The 22,634-nt window shown below is 38.8% G+C and overlaps 1 protein-coding gene and 8 non-coding genes across 9 annotated transcripts in view; 6 read left to right on the top strand and 3 right to left on the bottom strand.

Annotated features, from left to right (window-relative positions):
- Nucleotides 1-3,149: 3,149 nt before the first annotated feature.
- The window catches only part of LOC144022325 (protein PTHB1-like), a 93,285-nt gene continuing 73,800 nt past the window's right edge, over nt 3,150-22,634 (bottom strand). The window contains exon 15 of the mRNA XM_077527034.1: nt 3,150-4,307. Within this exon, the coding sequence (XP_077383160.1) occupies nt 4,021-4,307 (287 nt within the window). The 3' untranslated portion in view covers nt 3,150-4,020. The remainder of the gene's footprint in view (nt 4,308-22,634) is intronic.
- Nucleotides 6,309-6,381, top strand: trnak-cuu (transfer RNA lysine (anticodon CUU)). Its single transcript has one exon. It is a non-coding gene; the product is annotated as a tRNA-Lys (tRNA).
- Nucleotides 10,188-10,260, top strand: trnak-cuu (transfer RNA lysine (anticodon CUU)). The gene has a single exon. It is a non-coding gene; the product is annotated as a tRNA-Lys (tRNA).
- On the bottom strand, nt 11,938-12,010 carry trnak-cuu (transfer RNA lysine (anticodon CUU)). The gene has a single exon. It is a non-coding gene; the product is annotated as a tRNA-Lys (tRNA).
- On the bottom strand, nt 12,994-13,066 carry trnak-cuu (transfer RNA lysine (anticodon CUU)). The gene has a single exon. It is a non-coding gene; the product is annotated as a tRNA-Lys (tRNA).
- trnak-cuu (transfer RNA lysine (anticodon CUU)) lies at nt 13,522-13,594 on the top strand. Its single transcript has one exon. It is a non-coding gene; the product is annotated as a tRNA-Lys (tRNA).
- On the top strand, nt 19,297-19,369 carry trnak-cuu (transfer RNA lysine (anticodon CUU)). Its single transcript has one exon. It is a non-coding gene; the product is annotated as a tRNA-Lys (tRNA).
- On the top strand, nt 19,815-19,887 carry trnak-cuu (transfer RNA lysine (anticodon CUU)). Its single transcript has one exon. It is a non-coding gene; the product is annotated as a tRNA-Lys (tRNA).
- Nucleotides 20,425-20,497, top strand: trnak-cuu (transfer RNA lysine (anticodon CUU)). The gene has a single exon. It is a non-coding gene; the product is annotated as a tRNA-Lys (tRNA).

Raw genomic sequence — 22,634 nt, 5'->3', positions numbered from 1 at the left:
TAGGGTTGGGGTGAAAATATCAGCTAACTCCATTAAGTGGACCACAAAACTTTCTGCCTCTAAACTATAATAATTTTAAAAACATATTTGGTGATGCGTGACTTCCTTCCAATGGATTCATTATCAAACACTGAAAAGATGGGGAAAAAAAGGGCAAAAAGTTTTATGGAATTATTTCAAAGCAGAGACATGATGTGTGTCGACTGGAAGAATCAATAGTAAAATAATAAATCATAGTGATGTAACGATATCCAAACATCATGATATGATATTAGCACGATATGAAGCTCACAATACAATAATTATCGTGATATTGTGGGGAGGTTGGCGATATTTAAAACAGGTCACAATATTATAAAAAAAAAAGAGCTCTCAGTTCATACTAAAAAAAAACAAAGCACAATATTGTGCTTTTGTACATAACATCAATATTATGGTATTATTATTATTATTATTGTTTTATTATTATTATGTTATGTTGTTAATGCACGCACACATTGAGTTACTCCACATATTGACTTGCTTCACAGGCATATTATGTTACCCCTTCATCTGACAATTAGTGTCGATTTTAATAGATTCATAGAAGGGCCAAAACATCCCTAATGAAAATTAAATTGCACTAAGAAAACTAGCCACCAGAGGGTGCTAGAAGTGCACAAATGAAAATCAACCTGACTTTTTTTTTTTTTTAACAGATGTGTTGCATTTAAATATCGTGAACGACGATATCACGCTTATGTTACATCCCTAATAAATAGAGATGCAATGATATCAGCAATATTGAGATATTAAAACTGCCACAATACCGTCATGTCACGATATTAAAAGCAGCCCATCTGTTAAAAAAGCCAGCTTGATGTCCACTTGTGCAGTTCCGGCACCCTCTAGTGGTTAGTTTATTAGTGCAGTTCAATCTTAATTAGGCATGTTTTGGGAACCTTCGTTTAAGACCCACACTAATGGCCAGATGAATGGAAACGTAACATGTTTGAGGTCCTCCACGAATTGACTTGATTCAAAATGTATGCGTGCATGAGCAATTTTATGTGCATTGAGGTTGTGTAATTATGATCTCAGCAAATTAGAATTCTATAGACAAGACATTTAAAATAAAATCTTTCTTTGTCACTACAAAAATACCATAATGTACTTTTTTGTCAGTTTTTTTCTTTTTTTTTTTACAATATCGTAGAATATTTATACAGTATCGTGAGATGTCTTTCTATCACCAACCTCCCCAAAATATCGCGATTTATATTGCATCGTGACATTTGGATAGTGTTAGATCCCGAATAATAGATGAATTCTATCAATCTTGTGACCAGCCAAAAAACTAAAAGTTGGGGTTGTTTTGCGAGTTATTCATTTAACCCAAAAATTGGGTTGATTGCTTTTGGACCCAATTTGGATTATTTTTGAGGCAACCGTTTTTAGATCGTGGCCAGTATGTCTGCATGTGAGCGCCTGGGCACGAGTTGTGGCCTACAGCAGCTGTTTGTGAGTGTTTGCATGTTTGTACTATTTGTCAGTAAATGCATTGACAATGGGGGCTCCCCTTGCCCACTTGTAATGGTATTACAGTACCTTAATTGCTCAATTTTTTCAACTGCTACTAGGAAATTAATCAAAATGTGTGGCTGGGTAGGGGTGGTAGTTGGTGGGGGGGTGTAACTCGGAATCGACCCCAAACCTTCCAAATGTCCTGCAACTGTTAGCAGATAAGCGCAAGATAAGAGCTAAATGCTAACAGAGCGTAGCTAAGCGCTAGCAGATGAAGCCGTTTTTTTTTGTTTTTTTTTGCCTTCTTGTGTCGTAAACAACAAGAAAGGAAAAGAAGGAGAAAGTGACGAGAGACGACATTTCCTGCCGGCAGACAGACGGAGGGGCCGGGTCGGAGCCCCCGCCGGCCCCGAGGTTAAAGCCCCCTGTAGCCGACAGGTCTGGCCCTCAAAGACCCTGTGTGTGTCAGATTGAATGGGGGGGTGGTGGATTTTTTAAAACTTTTTTTTGGGGGGGGGGGGGGGGGGGGGGGGTGCGAGGGTCCAGCTGTCTCAACCACACGAGTAGCTTGTCTCTGTCTGGACTTATACCTGTATCTACAACACAAGGAGATAAATTTAGCGCAGCAAAACTCCCCTGCTGGATGGTTTTGGTACTGCATGCACACACAACAAAAAACAGTGGGGGGAAGAAAAAAAAAAGTAAAAAAAAAAAGTAAATAAAGCCAAATTATGTACATAAATAAAAATAAAAATAGAAAATAAAAAAGTGAGGTAGAAATTATGAAATAAATACAGGAAAAAAATAATGTAACAGTAAAATGGAAACAGATGAAAAGAGCAAAAAGACAAATAAAAATGAAAAGTTTTTTTTTTTTTTACTATGAGAAAAGAATGCATGTGTGTGTGCGTGTTTGTGTATGCGTTTGTTACCTCCACCTTGAAGTTGACATTGGACTTCTAACCTGCATCACTGCACAACATACTTTTTATAGAGTGGGTAAAAAAAAAGAAAAGAAAATCAGGATGAATAATTCTTCAAACGAGAAACATAAATCAAAACATAAATCAAGAAAAAAATGAATTAAATGACAAAATGGGAAGTTATTAAATTTGATTAAAATTTAAAAAGGGAAAACTAAAATCAAACAATAAAAAAGTAAAAATCTGATAATGAAATAGAAAGAAAAACACGTTTAAAAATAATAACAAAAATGATCAGAAAAACAACAAATAAATAGAATAAACTTTATTTTTTTATCTTAGAGAACAGAAGAAAAGGGAAGCCTATTAAAAAGAGACAAAAATGAAAACTACAAAAAATAAACAGAAAAGGTAATGGCAAAAAAGAAAAGAAAATGTTTAAGAATAGAAAAAAGGAAAATTAATAAGCTATAACAAAAATGAAAACAAGAAAATTATAAACAAAGAAAACAAAGAGAAAAGAAAGAAAAATTGATATATTAAAAAGATAAAAAAAAACCCCGATAAAACCCCAAAAATAAACAGTAAAAGCAATCGCATGAATTTAAAACAAAAACAAGAGGAACAAGAAAAAAGTCAAAAAATAAGCAAAACAAAAATGAAAAGAAACAAATCTTCAAGACAAAAAAACTGCAGACATTGAGAGGAAAAAAAGACTCAAAATGGTCACAATTGACTTTTATTCTGTTTTCTATCTAATGAACTTTTCTTCTTGTCTGTCTACAAGGACGTAGAAAACGCCAAAGTTACAAAGTGGGAACGGAGACGAGCTTCAAGTCCAGAGTCGCTGCTGCAAATTGTGACAAAAACTGCTCATGCCGAACTTTTCGCCTCAAGCAACACAAAACATTTGCCCTCAAAATCCTGACCAGCAGCTTTTATTTTTAGCTTTCATTTCTCATTTTTGTCATGATAATAATAAATTAAATAAAAAAAAAATCTTTACTTGTTTCTTTCCTACATGTCAGCGCAATTTTTTTTTTTAAATGCATACAAACGAACATGGTCTTCCAGGTAGGGAAGCGAACCCACGCCAACCGGTGCTGAAGGTAAGTGACGGTTCCACTCCCCCAACCAGAGCTCCATGTTGGTGTTAAACATATATGCTAACATGCTAGCTGACAAACGCAACCATGCCAACTTCTATTCACTTGTATCACTGGAAACCAACTGTTTACCTGAGCTTGAATAAATCACAATAAAGTTTTTCACGCTGGAAGGTTTCAACAGCAACAGCTTTTGTCAACATAAGAGAATCTTTGTGAAAAAGGCTAATCAGTGTCAGCTGTTTAAAGTACACTGTGTATGTCAGGGATGGGCAACGGGCGGCAACCAAATATTTTGACTATATTTAACATTTTTGTCTTGCATCCGGTTCGGAAATACGTGAAAAATTGTAGCCCCAAAAGCATTGAAGTTGCCCATCCTTGTTGTATGTAATGTATGGGATCTAGTTAGCGGTTAGCATGTGGGCCTCACCGAGTGGTTCAAGGTTCAAACCTCTTACTCAGCTCTGCGTATACGATTTCAACCATCAGGCCTCTCCAGCCTCAGGATTCTTTTTCTTCTCTTTCACTTTCCCGCCAGACGTCTTTTTGGACACTTTTTTGTCTCCCGCCTCCTTGTCTCGCTCCTTTTTCTCCTTGGAAGACGTCGACTCCTTTTTGGCTTCCTTGGCCTCCTCCTTGCTCGAATCCTTCCTGGTGTCCTTCTTCTCCTTGGACGACTCCTTCTTCTTCACCTCGCCCGCCGCCGCCGCCTCTTCCTCCTCCTCTCTCACAGCGCCCTCTGTTGGCTCGTTGGAGACTTTCTTGTCTTTATCTGAATGACAACAACATCGTCAACACTCACCTGCTGGACACACTTTTCCTTGTAAAAGAATTCAACATACTTATCCGCATGTGTACAATGAAAACTTAACTGGGTCAAGGATGGACCCTTGCGGGACTCCACACTGTATAGTTGCAAAGGATAAGGAGGAAACATTAACTCTTTTACTGCCACAAGTTATCAAAAAACAACCCCCAATGCCAGCGGATTTCGAGCATTTTAACTAATTTTTCGAAGCAAACAGAATATTGTGTTCTTTTGCTACATATACAACATGGGTACCACATGAAAGATCACATTCCATTCTTTCATTAGGAAAAAAAAGGATGTTTCTACCTTATTCCGCTCTTTAGTAATCGTCATTTAAAAATAGGTAATTTGAGTGACATTGAGCGAAAATTGAAAAGAAAAAATACATTTTCTCCACAATAGTGACATTGATACTATTATTTTTTGTTTAGTGATGCTCCGTCAAATTAGATCACTGATATATTAAAAAAAAAAAAAAAAAAAGTAGTTGACGTCACTTAAAGTCTAAGGCGGCAAACATCGTGATTTTACTAAACGTTATTAAAGGTTTTTAGTGGTCAAAGAGTTAACACAGACATTCAAAAATGTATTTCCTAAGTGAAAATGACTGTACCAGAAACTGTAACACTTTTACAACGGCCACACATTTTGCTTCTCCATGATGTTAATTTCCACCAGGTTTGTTATGTGAACTCAAGCGGGTGCTGGGAATGCTAACGAGCCGTTTGCCGCGCCTCAGACGGGCCGTCGCAGCGGCACTCAGATGGGATTAGCGTTGACTTTTGTTGTCTCACTCACACGCGCGCACACTCTCTTTAGCATGCGGACAAATTGAGCGACAACAGCACCTGTCGCATTACAAAGCACCGCCACTTAACTGCAGGACCCCCAACCACCAGCTTCCCCTCCACGCCTCCTGCATGGGGCCTGTCAAAGACACATGCGTACATACAGTACACACACGCAAGCAGCAGCTTGGATTGGCTGCGTGATAAGATGATAAGAGGATGCTTGTCTGCCTACAATGAGACGCTCTTCTTATCTCCATGAGAACATTTACAGACCACAGACTGATGTCTCCCTCATTCTGTGTGCGTGTGATTTAGAAATATCATGTAATTGCCATGTTCTGTCCTGAATATTGTGTTTGTAAATCAAAATAATGTATATATTTTTTCAAGGTCCTTTTCACATGTATTTATTATATAAATAAATACCTTCTTTTTTTTCCTTTTTTTTTTTTTATACATAAACATTTTGCTCTTGTAGGTTTGGGCAGGGGTGTGCAAACTTTTAAATTTGAGGGCCACATACAGAAAATCAGAAGGACGCAAGGGCCACATAATGTTATGAAGAGAAATTGTGTTTCGTCCTAAAAATTGTACAAATAATTTATTTGTGCTTTTGCATATTTAGAAAAATGCTACAGTATATAAACCAATTTGTTTTTAATATGGCAGTTGGGTTACTATAGTTTGGGAATTTTTCATTTTAGTTTTTATTAGTTTTAGTTCTTTAATAAATGCTTAATTTTAGTTTAGTTTGTTAGTTTCAGTATTAGGTTTTAAAAAAAAAAATGTTTATTACTTGTGTGCAATATTTAAAAAAAAAAAAACACCATGGGAGCAACATCATCTGAAGGTGCTTTTCTATTGGCCGCTGCTAGATGACGTCACTTCTGTGTGACATACTTTCAAACGTCATTATTCCGGTGTATATCAAAATAAATATACTAAAAATCACATTTAAAATCATCCCCAAAAGCTCATGCATTCAATTAATTACCAAAGACTAAAACGAAGGACATGTTTGCTGTAATTATAGTTAAACATAAAATGTAGTTTCAGTTAGTTTTAAGTCACGAACGTTGTGTCAAAACACCGCCCAGCTGGGATTTGTTCATTTAGCAAAGCAATTTGCATTTTGTTTGAGCTTAACATAATGACAGCAGTTTGCTAAGCAGCCCGGCTAGCTCAGTCGGTAGAGCATGAGACTCTTAATCTCAGGGTCGTGGGTTCGAGCCCCACGTTGGGCGGAGACATTTTTTAAAAAGCATTTTCGTTTTTATTTTTTATTTCATTAACGAAATTATTTATTGAATTTTAGTTTTAGTTTTTTCGTTAGGTATAGTTAACTAAAATAAGGCCTCATAAGTAAATGCTGATGATTTCAGTGTGAATGCTCTTTATGAGTGTTCACCTTTCGTATTTGTGTCTTAGACTGTTTGTCCCATTCAATAAACAGATGAAATGTGGCCCACATGCACATTAGTGAATTTTTTGGTCTCAATTAAAAAAAATAAATAAATAAATAAAATCTTTATTTTTTTTTTTTTTTTTTGTAATAACAAAAAAAAAAAAAAAAAACACAAAAAAAAACCCTATCCCCCCAAAAAAAGAGTGGGCATCCACTTGACCTAAATTGCTCCATATTTTTCCCATTGTGAGTGATGGCATATGTGAAATTTTTGCTTGCAACAAAGCAAAAATTAAATCGAACAACTAAAAAAAAGAACAAGTTACGGCACTAGTAAGTTAAGGTACTACTGTATCGAACCTTTTCAACAGTCTATCATGTTCTGTTCTCCCACTATCAACACAGCCCACTACACACCGAAATACACACTACAGCCTAGATTCCATCAGCCCAGAATCAAAAAACACACACAGTGTGTCGTGGATGTTCGCTGCGGGCAGTCTGTGCGCCGCCTTTATTTTGACGACGGCTGCGTGCAGTTGAATGCAGCGCCGCTAACAGGCCCGAGCGAGCGGAACGTGCGGGCTTTGAACACGCCGCAGATAAGTCCACGGATTCTGATCGCATCCGCAACACGACTATTGTCGCTGCGCTTTGCTTTTTTTTTTTTGTTGCTTTTTGTCTTCAGGAAAAAAAAATGGCGGTGGTGACACAAAAAGTCAATGGCGACAGGAAACTTTTGCATTGCAGTCGACGCATTCAACACATCATATTCATCACAAGGTGAGGGGGCAAATTTGAACAAAAACACCCAGTGAGAATAGAATTGCTAAGCTAACATTAGCATTGTAAACAAACCAATGTTAGCCACAGCTGCTACACTGGTAGCGTGACTTTTTTTGTAATGCATTGTTATAATTCTAAGTGTTATATGGTCTCTTTATATTGTGGATTTTCTCCGACCATTGGAGGCATTGGGAACAAAAATATGATCACTTAAACATCTATGGAATAGCGAGAGTGCGAATGATAAACCACCATATAGGGGGGGGGGGGGGTTTCCGGAAGAGTATTGCATTCACTTGACAAAAAAAAAAAAAAAACTCCTGTTTTTTTGACTAATTTTTTTTGGGGGAGCTTTGTTTTTTTGAGTCATTTTTTTTCTGTTTTTCTGAATATTTTTTTTTCTGTTTTTCGGAATGTTTTTTGTCATAATATTCAGAAAAACAGGGGAAAAAAATCCAAAAAACAGAGCACCAACTTCTGTTTTTCAGAGTAATTTTTTTTTGGACCTCTGAACTCCAAGTGACCTATTGCAGACCACTGACCTGTATATATGACTGCATAGCCGATAGCCCATACACACCAGTGCAAGCTGTTGAAGTCACAGGGCAGCCATCTTGTTTCTCCCACCATGCAAGCAGACTACTGCTCTGTTCTGTGCTGTTTTTTTGGAATAATTTTTTTTCCAGTTTTTTGGAAGAATTTTTTTTTTCAGTTTTTCTGAATATTTCCCCCCTGTTTTTCTGAGTATTTTTTTCAGTTTTTCTGAATATTTTTTCCCCTGTTTTTCGAAAAAAAAAAAAAATTATGACAGAAAAAAAATTCAGTAAAACAGAAAAAAATATTCAGAAAAAAATTACTAAAAGAAACCAAAGCTCCCCGAAAAAAAAATTGTCAGAAAAACAAGGTTTTTTTCTTCAAGTGACTGCAATACGCTTCTGTACGGTTTCACTGTAAAGACATAAAACAAAACTAGCCACCAAATATGACTAAAACATTCACACGCCTACACCCGCACATCTATATTGTATATGTATCTCCATTCAGAAGATATAATTATGATACAATAAGCAGCTGACGCAGAGGACAAGAAGCACTCAGTGTTTCTTCTTGTTAAGTGAAAATGAAACACCTCGGCCGCTCATTTGTGGGAAGCACGTTCTAATAAACGTATTCCCATGATGCCGGCGAATGGAGCGACATTCGGCTGGATTTCCTGACACGCTGATCGCGTCTGAACAAGCTGACTTAGCGCCTTCATGTCGCAAACGAGAGAAAAAAGCGTTTAGTCTACAGACGTCCTCTTTGTTGCCATTTCCCTTTACAACATCGATGTTTGCAAACGTTTGTGAGGGCTCCCACGAGACAAACGTTCAAGTTGACGGACGGTCACGCTGCACGCAGGTGCTCAGAACGTTTTCCCAGCTTTGCGTTTTTTGATGTTAGTTTTAGCCATTAGCTTCCCGTCATAGTTCATATTTCCATGTGTTTCCTTCACTGCAAACAAGCTCAAGTGCTCTTTGCTCTTGAAGGGGCCACAAAGATGGAATTCTTTGCCAATGACACGACGGCACCAAAAAGTGTAAAATGAAAAGAACAACTTTGTGGTTTATTTAGGTTCAGTGTTGGGAAAGAAACTTCAAAATGTCATATGTTTAACTCTTTTACTGCCACACGTTATCAAAAAAAAAAAAAAAAAACTCCCACAGTGCCAGCCAATTTTGAGCATTTTAACTCATCTTTCAAGGCAAAAAGAATATTGTTTGCTTTTACTACATATACAATGTGGGTACTAAATGAAATATTGCATTCATTCATTCATTAGAAAAAAAGTACGTTTCTACGTTATTCCATTCTATAGTAATCAACATTTCAAAATAGGTAATTTGAGTGGCATTTAGTGAAAATTGAAATGAAAAGTTGAAAACAAGATTTTTGTGAGAAGATTTTCTCCACAACTGTGACACAAATGTTTTTGGTTAGTGATGCTCTGTGAATTAGGTTTAATGTGACAAAGGCTTTGATCATTCATATCATCCTTGAAAACGTTTGATTTCATCAGATTCCCTCATGTTTCATTGTAATTTCATACACCGGCAGCCCATAGAAAAGAGATACCATAGTCAGTGGGTGTTTTTGATCCCACAGCCCATTGACCAGGCAGCGCTCCACTTAGATGTTGCATTTCCCATTGATCTATTAAAAAAAACAAAAAACGTAGTTGACGTCATTTAACGTTTATGGTGGCATACATCATGATTTTACTAATCTTTATTAAACGTTTTTGGCGGTGAAAGAGTTAATAATAACTAGTGTTGATACTGCATTAAAAAAAGTGGTATCGGTAAGTACTTACAAGTAACATGCCGATACCATTATTTCTAACACTTACATCAGACTTTGGATTCAGCATCTTATGTCTTGCTCGTGCACGACCTTCAATGATGTGTTACATGTTCACTGCATGCCAATCTAAGAAATCCTATTGGCCCTTGAAGGCTCTGAACCAATGGCAGGACAGCTTTTTCATGTTGAGAAAACAGACCCTTAGGTATCGGTATGGTATCGGTATCGGCCGATACTGCAAAGCTGGGTATCGGAATCAATATCGGGGGCCAAAAAAACGGTATTGGAACAACACTAATAATAACAAACCCTTTGGTCTCATGATTTCTCAAAGTCTGTCTCTGGGCTTCTTTGTGTCACTAGACCTTTACCGAAACTGTGGAATTCTCAAGTATGACCATTTAAAACATGTCACCTCAATCCAGAAAGAAAAGAAAAAAAGAAAAAAAAAGAAAAAAAAAATGCATTGCAAAGGGAGGCTTTGATAAGCAGTGCGAAAAGGGGTACAAGCACCAAGCCCGGCTAGCTCAGTCGGTACAGCATGAGACTCTTAATCTCAGGGTCGTGGGTTCGAGCCCCACGTTGGGCGAGTATTTTCTTCGAACACTTCAAAAAGTAAAACAATCCTAGCTTAGCATTTGGATGAACATTGGTCGAAAGCATCGAAGATTGGACAAATATATCCTCTGCGATCTACTTCCAGATGTTACACTTTCTAGTGTATCATGTATGTTTAAAAATCATAAGTATGTGCTCATGTAACCTAAAACAAGTAGTGTAGTCGTGTTGGAACGCAGACAGACGCACAAAGGGTGAGCGAGTGAGCGACACCGAAGACCACAACTTCAATGCTCGCCCGCTCGCTGGGTGTGGTTTAGCGGGCGGATTCATTCCCGTGGTCGTCCGGGATATTTTCTCTCTGGACAGAAACGCCCTGCAAGCGCCAACGCGCACACAATATGCAGAAAACTGTACGGTGGTCTGCTCAAAAAGTGTTTTGGATTACCGTAAAATGGCGCAAAAGGGTTTCATGTCTGGTGGTACACAATGTGCACTCACACATCAACTTCCTCATGCGCTCTGAACTCTGTCTAAATACAGTCGGCCACATCAGAGACGACGTTTACAAAGCTGACTGACACACGCGCAGACACAAAACATACACACATACAAACTGCATTTGCAGCTGTACATACAGTGTACATATGTCAGCTTGCTTACTAAAAAATGTACACGCACACACGCGCACGAACCCACAACCCTGAAATCCAACTCTCTTTCACCATGTGAGCAAAAAAAATGAGGGGCTCAAAAGTCTTGCGTGGTACTGGCTGAGCTTGCCAGGAATGCTAAAATTAGTATTTATCTGTGGGTGTAAATGCTAGCTCATTATTAGCCAGTCGGTAGAGCATGAGACTCTTAATCTCAGGGTCGTGGGTTCGAGCCCCACGTTGGGCAGTTGCTTTTTAGGGCCAACTGCCATCAACCTTACAAGGACACTTATCTTCTTGTCATTTGTAGTTTTATGCTCTACAGAAATGTTTGCAAGTGGATGAGTTTGCAGTTTCTCAAGTCCACAATTCGGCTGCCACAAACTTGAGAAAATGTTGATTTTTTTTTTTCCTACGTAATCGCTGCCTGGTGAGTCACTTGGATTGTTTTACAAGTGTCAAGGAAGAAAGTGAATTTAAGACCCTTTCTCGTGTCTGAAGTTGCCTTCATTTGTGTTATCTTATGAAGGTTTAATTTATTATTGTTTGAGTTGGCTGCAAAATATGTGAGGTTGATGTTCATGCTCTGATTAACAAAGGATAAACAAACAAGTTACTGACCAGTTCCGCTGTACTTGTGTAGTTTTTCTCCCCACTGAGTCCATTCATTTTCGTGCTCAAGTCATTATTTGAAGGACTGCCTTTTACATTATTTTACTTTGGTTATTTTCTTCTAAAATAACAGTGGTCTTATTTCAAGACATTATTTCTCTATTTTGACTATTCTGCCCGCCTCTGGTTCCCTGGAATCCACAAGAGTTGAAACTGGACTCTTCCATTTCGCATACCAAGTTGTTCATTGACCTGGTGGAAAGACGTCTCAATAACAGCCAATCAGCGGAGAGACATGAGGTACAAACAGGAAGTCACCTCGATTTAACTTTTGTAGCTAACCATGAACCGGGTGACTGAGAATTTTTCACAGGCACACTGCCAGCGAGTATTTTTGGATATCTGGTGAATTTTATCATACATCATCCAGCAAGAAATTCAATCGCCCAACGTGGGGCTCGAACCCACGACCCTGAGATTAAGAGTCTCATGCTCTACCGACTGAGCTAGCCGGGCTTGCTTGCAGTAGCTGACACAAACACAGCTATACACATGATCCTGAAGCAGTGCTGAAAGTGCATTTGCGGCCTGCTCAATTATGGAAAAAATAATAATCACGACTATTTTGGTAATAATTGAAATCACGATTATTCAGACGATTATTTACTTTTGGTACAAAACAAGATAATGTTTAAGCGTTTAAAAAATAGTAAGACCAACTAAAAAAGAAACAGAAATGCTATAAATATGTATAAATAAATAAATAAATAAATAAATAAATAAATAAATAAATAAATAAAAATACTATAAATATGTAAGTTCCTTTTTGACCAAACACAATTTCTAATATATAATTATAATAATAAATATTTATTTATTTATGTTGAAGTGCAGAATGTGCACTGTGCAGAAGGACATTTACTTATATTTTGGTACAAAACAAGAAAATGCTTGAACATAAAAAAGAAATACATTTTTTTAAGACAAATACAATTATTTGAAACACTATAATTATGCAACTTTCTTTTAAATGAAACAACATTTATTAAATTATTTTAAAATTTAAAAAAGGTGCAAATGTATAAATAAAAAAAAAACAACTCAAAAATTAGTATTAATAATCATCTTTTAACGATTATGCTGATTTTGTAATTGTGGAGTGTAATAATTGAAATTGTAATTGAATTTTGATTCATTGCACAGCCCTATGTGTGCGCGTGTAAAAGATTGTAAACACAACACAAAGTCTCCACTGTTCAACTATTAAGATTCTCCCCAAATACTGCATTTCTTTCTTTGCTACTTTCACTTCAACTTCACTTGACCACGCCGCTGTTGCCATGGACACGGGGGTAGTAGCAAGCGCAACCAAACACACACAGTCTGTAAAATGATATAAAATTGGTGCAAATGAGAAAATTAAGTTACATGCTAACAATACAAGTGAAGCTCACAAACAGGGTCTGATTGGACACAATCATTCATTTGCAAAAGACAAACGCCCAACGTGGGGCTCGAACCCACGACCCTGAGATTAAGAGTCTCATGCTCTACCGACTGAGCTAGCCGGGCTCATGTAGGTCAATATGAGTGACAGTAAATGGGGACGTACTGTCTACTAAGCAACGTGCCACTAAAAGTGTTCTTGTGTATTGTGATGGCGCTCATTTGAAGATTTACTGTCACTGAGACAAACTACCATTTAAAACTCGAGCTATTGTTAGTTTAGTAGTTCCTGTTACACAATTTATCTCAGCACTCCCAAACCCTGGCAGCGTTTAGGCCATAAATCAAATACATGCTGCATTCCACACGCACACACACACACATACATATGTACACAGTACTCTCAGTGAATACAGCTCATATCCAAGCATGCATTCACCTGCAAAGCAATGCACTGAAAGTATGAATATGTCTATGAATGAGAACAAACACGCATAGGAAGTAGTATTTATCGAACTGTAACTATGGCGTCCGACTGGTTATACACTGTGAGGTCGGCTAATTCCAGGTCTTGTCAGCCAGCCTGGCTAGCTCAGTCGGTAGAGCATGAGACTCTTAATCTCAGGGTCGTGGGTTCGAGTCCCATGTTGGGCGGTTGTGTTTTAAGGCTGTCATAAGCACAAGGCAGTTTCAGCTATAGTTTGACCGAAAAAAAGAAAAACAACAGTTGAGTCTTTTCAGTCTCGTCTTAAGATCCACTCTTTTTCTTTGTCATTTAGTTCAACGTGAATTGTGAGGTCCTCTGGGTCGTTTCGTTTTTTTATTTTTTTTATTTTTGTATTTTTTATTTTATTTTACATATTGTATTTTAGCATTTTATTGGCTGTTTTTTTTATTTTTATAGTTGTTTTACTCAATTTAATGTGTATGATAGTGTGCGGATCTCAATGTGCAGCACTTTGTAAACGCTTATTTATAAAATGTGCTTTAGAAATAAAGTGGACACAACTGACCTTACAGACAATGAAAAACAGCTAGTTATATTTTTGCTCTGGAAAAAAAAAAGCTAACCGAAGTTGTTTCTTACAGTTCTTACTGATATTGTTTTAACTGACATGCCACTGTTGACATTATTACTAACATGACACGTCTCATACTGACACGGTCCGATTGGGACAAGACAGTAAAGCAGACACAAACACGGAAGCGCAGACGGGGGTCCGAGACAGAGAGGTCTCCAGGTACATGAGGCGGTCATGGGAGAGCAACTGGACTTAAAGAAGACCACAGGAGCACAACTCATGCGCGTGTATTTGTGCGTGAGCTGCAGCTGAATGTGTTCTTTATCATGTCTCGCAGCGCACTGATGACAAGGACTCACTCGGATCTCGCTGGCTGTAGAAAGGAAGGCAGCGTCATTTTGCTAATGTGGAAAATGAAAAATGTACTTGGGAAGCCGCTAATGATCATCAGGAAAGTCTGCCGTGATGATTAGAGGCCCGGTGACTTTGCTTCAGTGATGTATGTGAGCTCGCTGGACTTCATTCCCACTTGAAAATAAGGCTGCTATTCACAGCATAAATCGTCATCATGAAGTGAATTTGCCCGAGTTTAGGAAGAATCAAAGCGTGACTAGTTGTCTGCGTTATAAGGTCATCTTCAAGAAATAATGTGTGCAATAAAGCGGACAAATGATGTAAAATTAAGTTTTTAATGTCTTGTGTACAAATAGTGAACTCTTGCTATATTCATTGTTCGCGCCGCCACAATATCACAAATTTTTAAGCATTTTTTTTTTTAAATCAGTACAGTATATAAAGATGTATCCGTGGTTATCTAGTTTGACCACTGTCCCCAGTGTTGCGAGTCAAGAGTGTTAACCAGCAGTTTAAAAGTCAAGGCTGCTAACCCATGAGCTAGCGCCACTCGTGTCCCTGTAAAGTTAACTCATTCACTCCCAACCATTTTCTCTTAAGTGTTTTTTGACTGATTTTTCAAGGCCCGCGAAATATTATGTTCTATTGCTATAAAAATATGGAACATACCAAAAGAGAGATTAGAGTCTCTTCTTTTATCAGCAAAAAAAAAAGTATATTCCTATCTGTTTCCCCTGTGCAGCAATGAGCAATAGAACATAGTTAAATTTCATTGTTTTTCACAATTCTGCTTAGAACTGTGGGGAAATCAGCTTGTTTTAACATGGCCATGGCCTTATACTCTGCTGCCACTCAACCATTTTCTGCAGTAGAGAGACTGCATCAAAGCCTTCTCTATGCTCTGGCATAAAAAACAACAACAACAACAACAACAACCTATAAATACGTCTTTGGGACACTTAAAACATTTAAAATATGACGTATTTATACGTTTTTGGGAGCTACTGAGTTAATATAAATCTATATTCTGTATTTCACTGCAGTAGAGTTAAGCGTGCCAAAAAAGTATTTTTTAATTGACAACAAAACAGAATGTAGCCTATAAATTGTAAAAAAAATCAACTTGTATTCTCTGCTGTGGGCACAGTCCTTGCTAGCTGCTAGCAAGCTAGCTGCTAGCAATTGACTTGGATAAAAGTTGATGTGGTTGAAGGGGCTTCAGTTTTTATATAGAGGGGAAAACTCCTGGTGGGGCCTACCATGACCCAAGTTTAGCCATGTCCCCCAAAAATCCTGAATACCGATAAGATCAAAAACAGTTTAATATATATCTCCACAATTGAGTGCTACATAGTTCTTAGTCTGCTTTTGCTTTCAGCAATTCCCTTCAAACATGTATAATGTATTTAGAAACTTTTTCACTTTACAGGGTCTTTAAATGTATTTATTTAACCCTCCTTTTGTTGCGGGTCAAATTGACCCCTTTAGGAAAATCTAGAAAAAAAAAATTCAAATTTTTGTCAGCTAATTAGGGGTGGGACGATACGGTAAACCACGATTCGATACTGTGACGATATTTGGCTCACGATATCGATTATATCATGATACACGATATCTGTGATTTTTGATATACAGGACTGTCTCAGAAAATTAGAATATTGTGATAAACTCCTTTATTTTCTGTAATGCAATTAAAAAAACAAAAATGTTATACATTCTGGATTCACTTGGAAACACTTGCAGGTGTTTCAATAGTTAAAGGCAATTCAAATGATTAGTTGAATAGCTTAATAATATACTTTTTCATGATGTTCTAATATTTTGAGATAGGATATTTGAGTTTTGTTTAAGATGTAAGCCATATTCAGCAATATTAAAATAATAAAAAGCTTGCAATATTTCAGTTGATTTGTAATGAATCAAGAATGTATGACATTTTTGTTTTTTAATTGCATTACAGAAAAGAAAGGACTTTATAACAATATTCTAATTTTCTGAGACAGTCCTGTATTGTCAAAAAAATAAATAAATTGCAATATATCACGATATGTGACTGAAAAAGCTAACGAATGCCCATAAAAAGGAAAATGTCTAATTACGCATTTATTCAATGCCAAAACTTTGTACAATGTACAAAGTTATAACTGTAAACATTGTAAAGTGAGAGAAGTTAAGGTGCATAAACATTTATAACATAACACTGCACAACTGGACTCATTACATCGATATCTACCGTCAGTGTATCGATAATTTATTGCAACAGACAGTGCAACAATATATTGCAACATCGATTTCTTTCTCCCACCCCTACTGCTAATCTTCGTTTTTTTTAAATATTTCAATCATAGCGTTGTGTTATGTGATATTTCTTGATGATTAAACATTAAAACGAGTCACATTGACCCATGAACATTGTTGTGAAACAAACACAACAGGAGGCTACGATGTGTTGGATGGATGAAAAAAAAAAAGAAGTCATACTGTATTACATTTTTTTGTCTCTATATTTTCACTCATCCCTGGTGGGCCTGTAAATATAATATAACCTCCGCAGCAAACATGAGCTCCCTGTATATTCGTTAAACGTCAGCTGAAATGCAGTTTGCCTGACAAAGCGCGCACACGGCGGGGCGGCGGATGGTCAGACGGCGAGAGGAAGTGCGTACATTCCAGGCTAATCCTGATAGGACGCAGCGGGCCCGAGAAACGAGTACGAGAACACGTCGGCCGGGGCACAAAACACACTGGCAGCGTTGACACTTTGGCAGCGAGGCTTATTTATGAGGAGCCGCTTTAAGCTTGTTTGCACGTTCGCTCGTGTGAAAGGATGCGAGCGCTTAGCGCGCACACGTGTGGCCCGAAGAATACGCGGCGTATTATTTCAAAGACACATCCTATGAAGTGTGAGCGTGTGTTTGCTCAATGGGAACAAAGACAGCAGTGTGTCCCGCAGAGAGCGAGAGTGGGCGAGACACATCCACAGTATATTACTTATTTATCTAACTTAGAACTGTTTTATCCCACGTGCCATAAATCTAACACTCTCTGCCCTGCACACACACATCTGTAACATGTTAGCTATTTTGTTTAACACGCTAGCGTTCAGAGTTTTTCCAACGGCTGACAATAAATCATTAAATATCGCATATAAGTTTTGTCAGGCCTATCTGATTACATTGTGTCTTGTAAAAAAAAATATATATATTTCTATTATATGTGCTGCTGTCACCACAATTTCCTGCAACAATGTCATAAATTACTAAATGGAGTGTTCCCCCCGTATATCACCATTCCTTGTTCACACCTCTGCGATACTGGGGATTGTGAACCAATTATTTTTTAGGCAAGTCCAAATTTGAAGTTGCATGCCTTCATTGTAGTACCATATTGTACCACAGCATGCCGGGCAGCGTGGGCTCTACCGGAAGAGCTGAAACGTAATAAACAGCAAGAAGAAGAGGTAGATAAGGTCCCCAACTAAACTCCAACAGTTGGTGAGAGAGAATGTATGCCTGTGAAGTGTTTTATGCTCTGTTTGTATGTGTTAAAGTAGCAGTTGTTTGAAGGTGCAGAATGACCACAACCGCGATAAACACGGCTTGACTTTAATAATAACAGACTGTAAAAATGCTGTCCAAGTGCTAAACATTGTTGTATAACGTTCTAATTTAATCAGTTGTCTTTTAAAAAACTGCGCACATCGTCCGAATCCAAGTTCAAGTTCCTCAGAAATGAAGGGCATCAGTCCGCGCAAATCGGTGAGTTTGCCAGTGTCCACTTGGAGGTGTTTGCTGAAGCATAAAGCAGCTGCTCAAACACATTCGCAGGAGGAGGATTCGTGCTTCATTTCTCTCCGGACTCCGGATTCTTTCCCGCGGCACAGTTCACACGCTTTGCGAAGACGAGTGACGAGCACACGCGTCTTTTTTCACTTTTTCAGACAGATTACTTCCTGTTCTGCTCGTTGTTACACTTCCTTCCTTCCTTCCTGTAAGCGGGCCAGAACATTTTCTCTGTTTGCTTTGGAACTTTGGATTCGGGGAACGCGTCCTGCAGCAACTTCATTACAGTGGGTGTGCTACACCCTCATTAACAGGGTTCATTATAATAACAGCTACCCTTTACAAAGGTAAATCTTATGTGTACAGCGAACACCCAGATATGATAGGATATGTTCCAAACCCACCTGGGAAAGGTGAAAATCCATGTACATAGAAACACCGTATATATTTAAAACTATTATAACACACGTCAACTTTAAGTAAATTTCTTCAAGCAAGATTCGTCCAATCTCCAAGCTTCCCTCTACTACAGTTCATCCAATCAATGAGCTTCCTTCGACCAACATTCATCCAATCACTAAGCTTCCTTCCACAAAAAAATTGTGAGAATGCTGTGCTTGCTGAACTGCCACCAACATTGATCCAAGTTCAATCCAATCGCTAAGGTTCCTTTGAACAAGTTTCAGCCAATCACTGAGCTGCATTCAATTAAAATTCATACATTTTGAGAGGGTGCTCGACTTCATGGCCACATTACGGCTTTTGTGATCAATTTCAACACAGCTGCTAATCCCATCACTAAGGCTACCTCAAGGGCAAGGAAATTGCCTGTGGTCAATGCATTTGACCACAGTGTAAAAAGATGCAAGGATAACAAACCCGGCTAACTGTTGGTAGAAGATGAGATTCTTAGTCTCAGGGTCTGGACAACTTATTGGTTACCAAGTATCATTTTGGATCAGGAAGTGCAAGGTCCCTTGACCAACAAACACGAGAACCGACTGAAACAGACATTAGACTCAGAAGTGCATTCGGCCTTTCTGCAATCCCCTTCACACAATTGCCATCCCACCACTGTTACTACCTCCAAAGCTGTTACTGCTTCCTCCGTCACTTCCATACCATGTTGGTACCTTTCTCACACGCAGCACAGAGTGGGTTACCACTGTTGACAGGCACGGACAAAGCACTCACAGCAGCCCGGCTAGCTCAGTCGGTAGAGCATGAGACTCTTAATCTCAGGGTCGTGGGTTCGAGCCCCACGTTGGGCGGAGACACGGGCAACTATGTTGGATATGAGAGATAACACCTTTCTCCCAGGTCGAAGTTGCCATTTTTGACAGATGATGTGAAAAGACTACAAAACTACAGCCTGCCAAGCTCAGCTGGTAGAGCATGAGACTTAATCTTCAAGCCCCATGTTGGGTGAACAGCTTTTTGGACACTTTGGGTATGAGAAACAATCACTGTTGATTAGTAGAGTGTCTCTCCCTCATTCTGTGGGTACTTTTCATATAAAAGACTGGCGAACAAGCCGTAACAGAGATATCTCATGCTGGGAGAAAAGGACTTCACATAAACACTGGAGACCAAACTGTATTAGAGGTTTAGAATGCCGTATTCTGCCTGCCCACTCGGCAGCTTCTTTGAAGCTGAAACACGCGTACATTCCCTGCAGAAACTGATTGACAGGTGATGTGAAAAGATTTGAAGCCAGCCTGGCTAGCTCAGTTGGTAGAGCATGAGACTCTTAATCTCAGGGTCGTGGGTTCAAGCCCCACGTTGGGCGGATATGTTTTCGGACACTTTAGGTATGAGAGACAATCACTGTGGATCAGAAGAGTGGCTCTCCCTCAGTCTTTGGTACTTTACACACATAACACTGGCAAACAAGCCGTAACAGATGTCCCTCCACTGTTACAACCTCCGACGCTGGGAGAGGGCTTCCAATTTAGATTCCCTGCTGGAACTGGTTGACAGGCAAACCCTCTGAGACAGCCAGGCTAGTTCAGTCAGTAGAGCATGAGACTCCTCATCTCAGGGTCGTTGGTTTGAGCCCCATGTTGGGCGAATACCATTTAGGAAGCCTTAGTGGGTACTAGAGACGACTTGATCAGAGAAGTTCCAGGAGCCCCTACCAACAGAGACTGTAGCAGACTTCACAGCAGTATGCTCCTTCTGCAGTCCCCTTTCTCCCATTTGCTTTGCTGTCACAGTTACTACCTCCAAAGCTGGAAGTAAAAAACTGGACTACCTTTATTATTTACTCTGCCTCTCACACTCACAGGTCGAAGTTGGTACTTTTGACAGGTGATGTGAAAAACCAGCCTGGCTAGCTCAGTTGGTAGAGCATGAGACTCTTAATCTCAGGGTTGTGGGTTCAAGCTCCACATTGGGCAAATACTTCAGTCGCTACCATGGCATTTTTTTTTTTTTTTTCTGTCAATGCTGATTCCAATATTTATCTACTAATTTATTGGCCAATTAATAATAAAAAAGAAATCTTTAAAAAAGATTATACCTTCTCTTTTGGTCCCTTAATTAACAACAATACTTTGTCCTTTTGTATTTGTAATTTTACAACAGCAAAGATTGGCCAATTTTTTTTTGCTGATTTTGTTTTGGATGGGAATATTTGATTGTCATTGTTTTTGTCCTTTGTTGTTACAAAAAAAAATCAGCAAAAATCAATTTTTTTTTTTTATTTTAATTTTTTGGTTTTTAACATATTAACAAAGAGCTAAAAGAGCTTACAGTATATCGTCCAGCTGGTCAAACGGTTGGGGCCTAATTTGTAATGTTAAAAGACATTATAGAACATTATGATTTCAGAATTACTTTGTCACTTTATTAGAGATCAGGATTACTAAAATCTCATTTTTTCCCAGTAAAACACACACTCGCACGCACACAGCTGCATGGACAGGCGCTTGTCGTGAAATATGTCAAAATGATCTCAGACGCGGTGACATCACCAACTAACGCTCGCTTATCAGCTGTCTTCTCGCCTCGCCTCGCCTCACCGCCACATACATCTCCCGCTTTTACGGCCCTCGGCGGACGCTCCCTCGCGTACGTCAAAGCGAACGGGTGAATGTGTGTGCCGCGTTTGGTTATTTATTGAGGGACAGAGAGAAGAGGCGTAAAGGCCAGATGACCTCAGCTCTAGTCTGTCTCGTGTTCACGCCGCGCTTTGGCTCGTCTCCACTGACTCGAGATCAACTTGATGAGTTCGCCAAGATCGTGGAGATGTGCGTGTGTGAAGCCTCAGCAGCTGCATGAAGGCCGGGGGGTTGGACAGGTGGATGGAAAAAAAAACCAACAACTAATGAGGCCACCTGATGACAGCTTTATGTGGTGAACCGTAAAGGTTAGCTGTTATTGGTTGTCATGGAAATGGTGGACTGAAAAAGGTTGGTGTCATGGAGTAGAAATGGTACAATTAAAGTGCAATACGGACTAGGGGGGTACGTACAAGGAAGATCATTTCCAGTAAATTAATGTTAGCATTCCGTTGTGGACTATTTCTCTGTTAAGTATACACATAATGATAATTGGGCCCTTGTTGAGCACCATTCGCTTTTTCCAATCAAAGTCGACAAAGATCCTGAGTGATTATCCTTAAGTGTGGGTGGTATAATGACAGGATGTTTTTTTCATCCCTCTTTTCGGATTGGAAATCACAAATGTAAAATCTATTTAATATTTATGATAACAAATCATTATGTGTCTGGTCAGCACCAAGACGGGCCAATCCATGAAGTGCAAAATTGCTCGAATTTGAGCCAATGTTAACCCAATTTCACCATTCCGCTTAACATCAGCAAAGGTCAGATTATCGGGTATAAAGATCGATTTGTCATCCATGAAATGAAATTGCAAAAGTTAAATATTCAATATTTTTGATGGCAAATTATAAAGTGTGTGGTCACCACTTTGACTGATTGTAAGCGGACATTTAATGAAAGCTAGCGCTGCATTTCCATTTAAGACAAATACACACACAACGATAATTGGGTCGATTTTTAAAACTTATTCCCTACTTCTCATTAAAGTTCAGATTATTGGATGCCTCCGACGCCAATTCTGAGCGATTATCCTGCGGTGTGAAATTTTGGAGCCATTTTTCCAGTCGCACTAACAGAGGTGCAGTGGAACTGGACTGACGTCGTTTAGGACTTAATGACGGTTAAGTGTGGTACTCTCAGAGCGGCGTCGGCGTGTACAAGTCGTTACCACTTCCAGAAAAAACACCACAACACACACACACATGACCGCTTCTGAATCCGGCCCACTGCGGAGTGTTTTTCACGGCTAATGTGCTTCCAAAGCGGCAACACGGTGATATCTGATTGGCCAAATGCCAGGAAGTTGTTGGCAACCCCGAGATTTTCTGCGCTTTTAAAAACATCATATTCTTGCAACGTTGCATAGAAATAAGAATGGTACTTTATTCTGATACATGAATGTGTGGAGTGAAAATAATATCATTAGTGGTAGTAGACATTAAAGACGGGTCATGATGCAATTGTCTTT

Source organism: Festucalex cinctus, chromosome 7 (assembly GCF_051991245.1).
Source record: "Festucalex cinctus isolate MCC-2025b chromosome 7, RoL_Fcin_1.0, whole genome shotgun sequence".
Classification (NCBI taxonomy): domain Eukaryota; kingdom Metazoa; phylum Chordata; class Actinopteri; order Syngnathiformes; family Syngnathidae; genus Festucalex; species Festucalex cinctus.
Note: the sequence above shows the minus strand (reverse complement) of the source record. Positions and strands in the feature narration are given on the sequence as shown.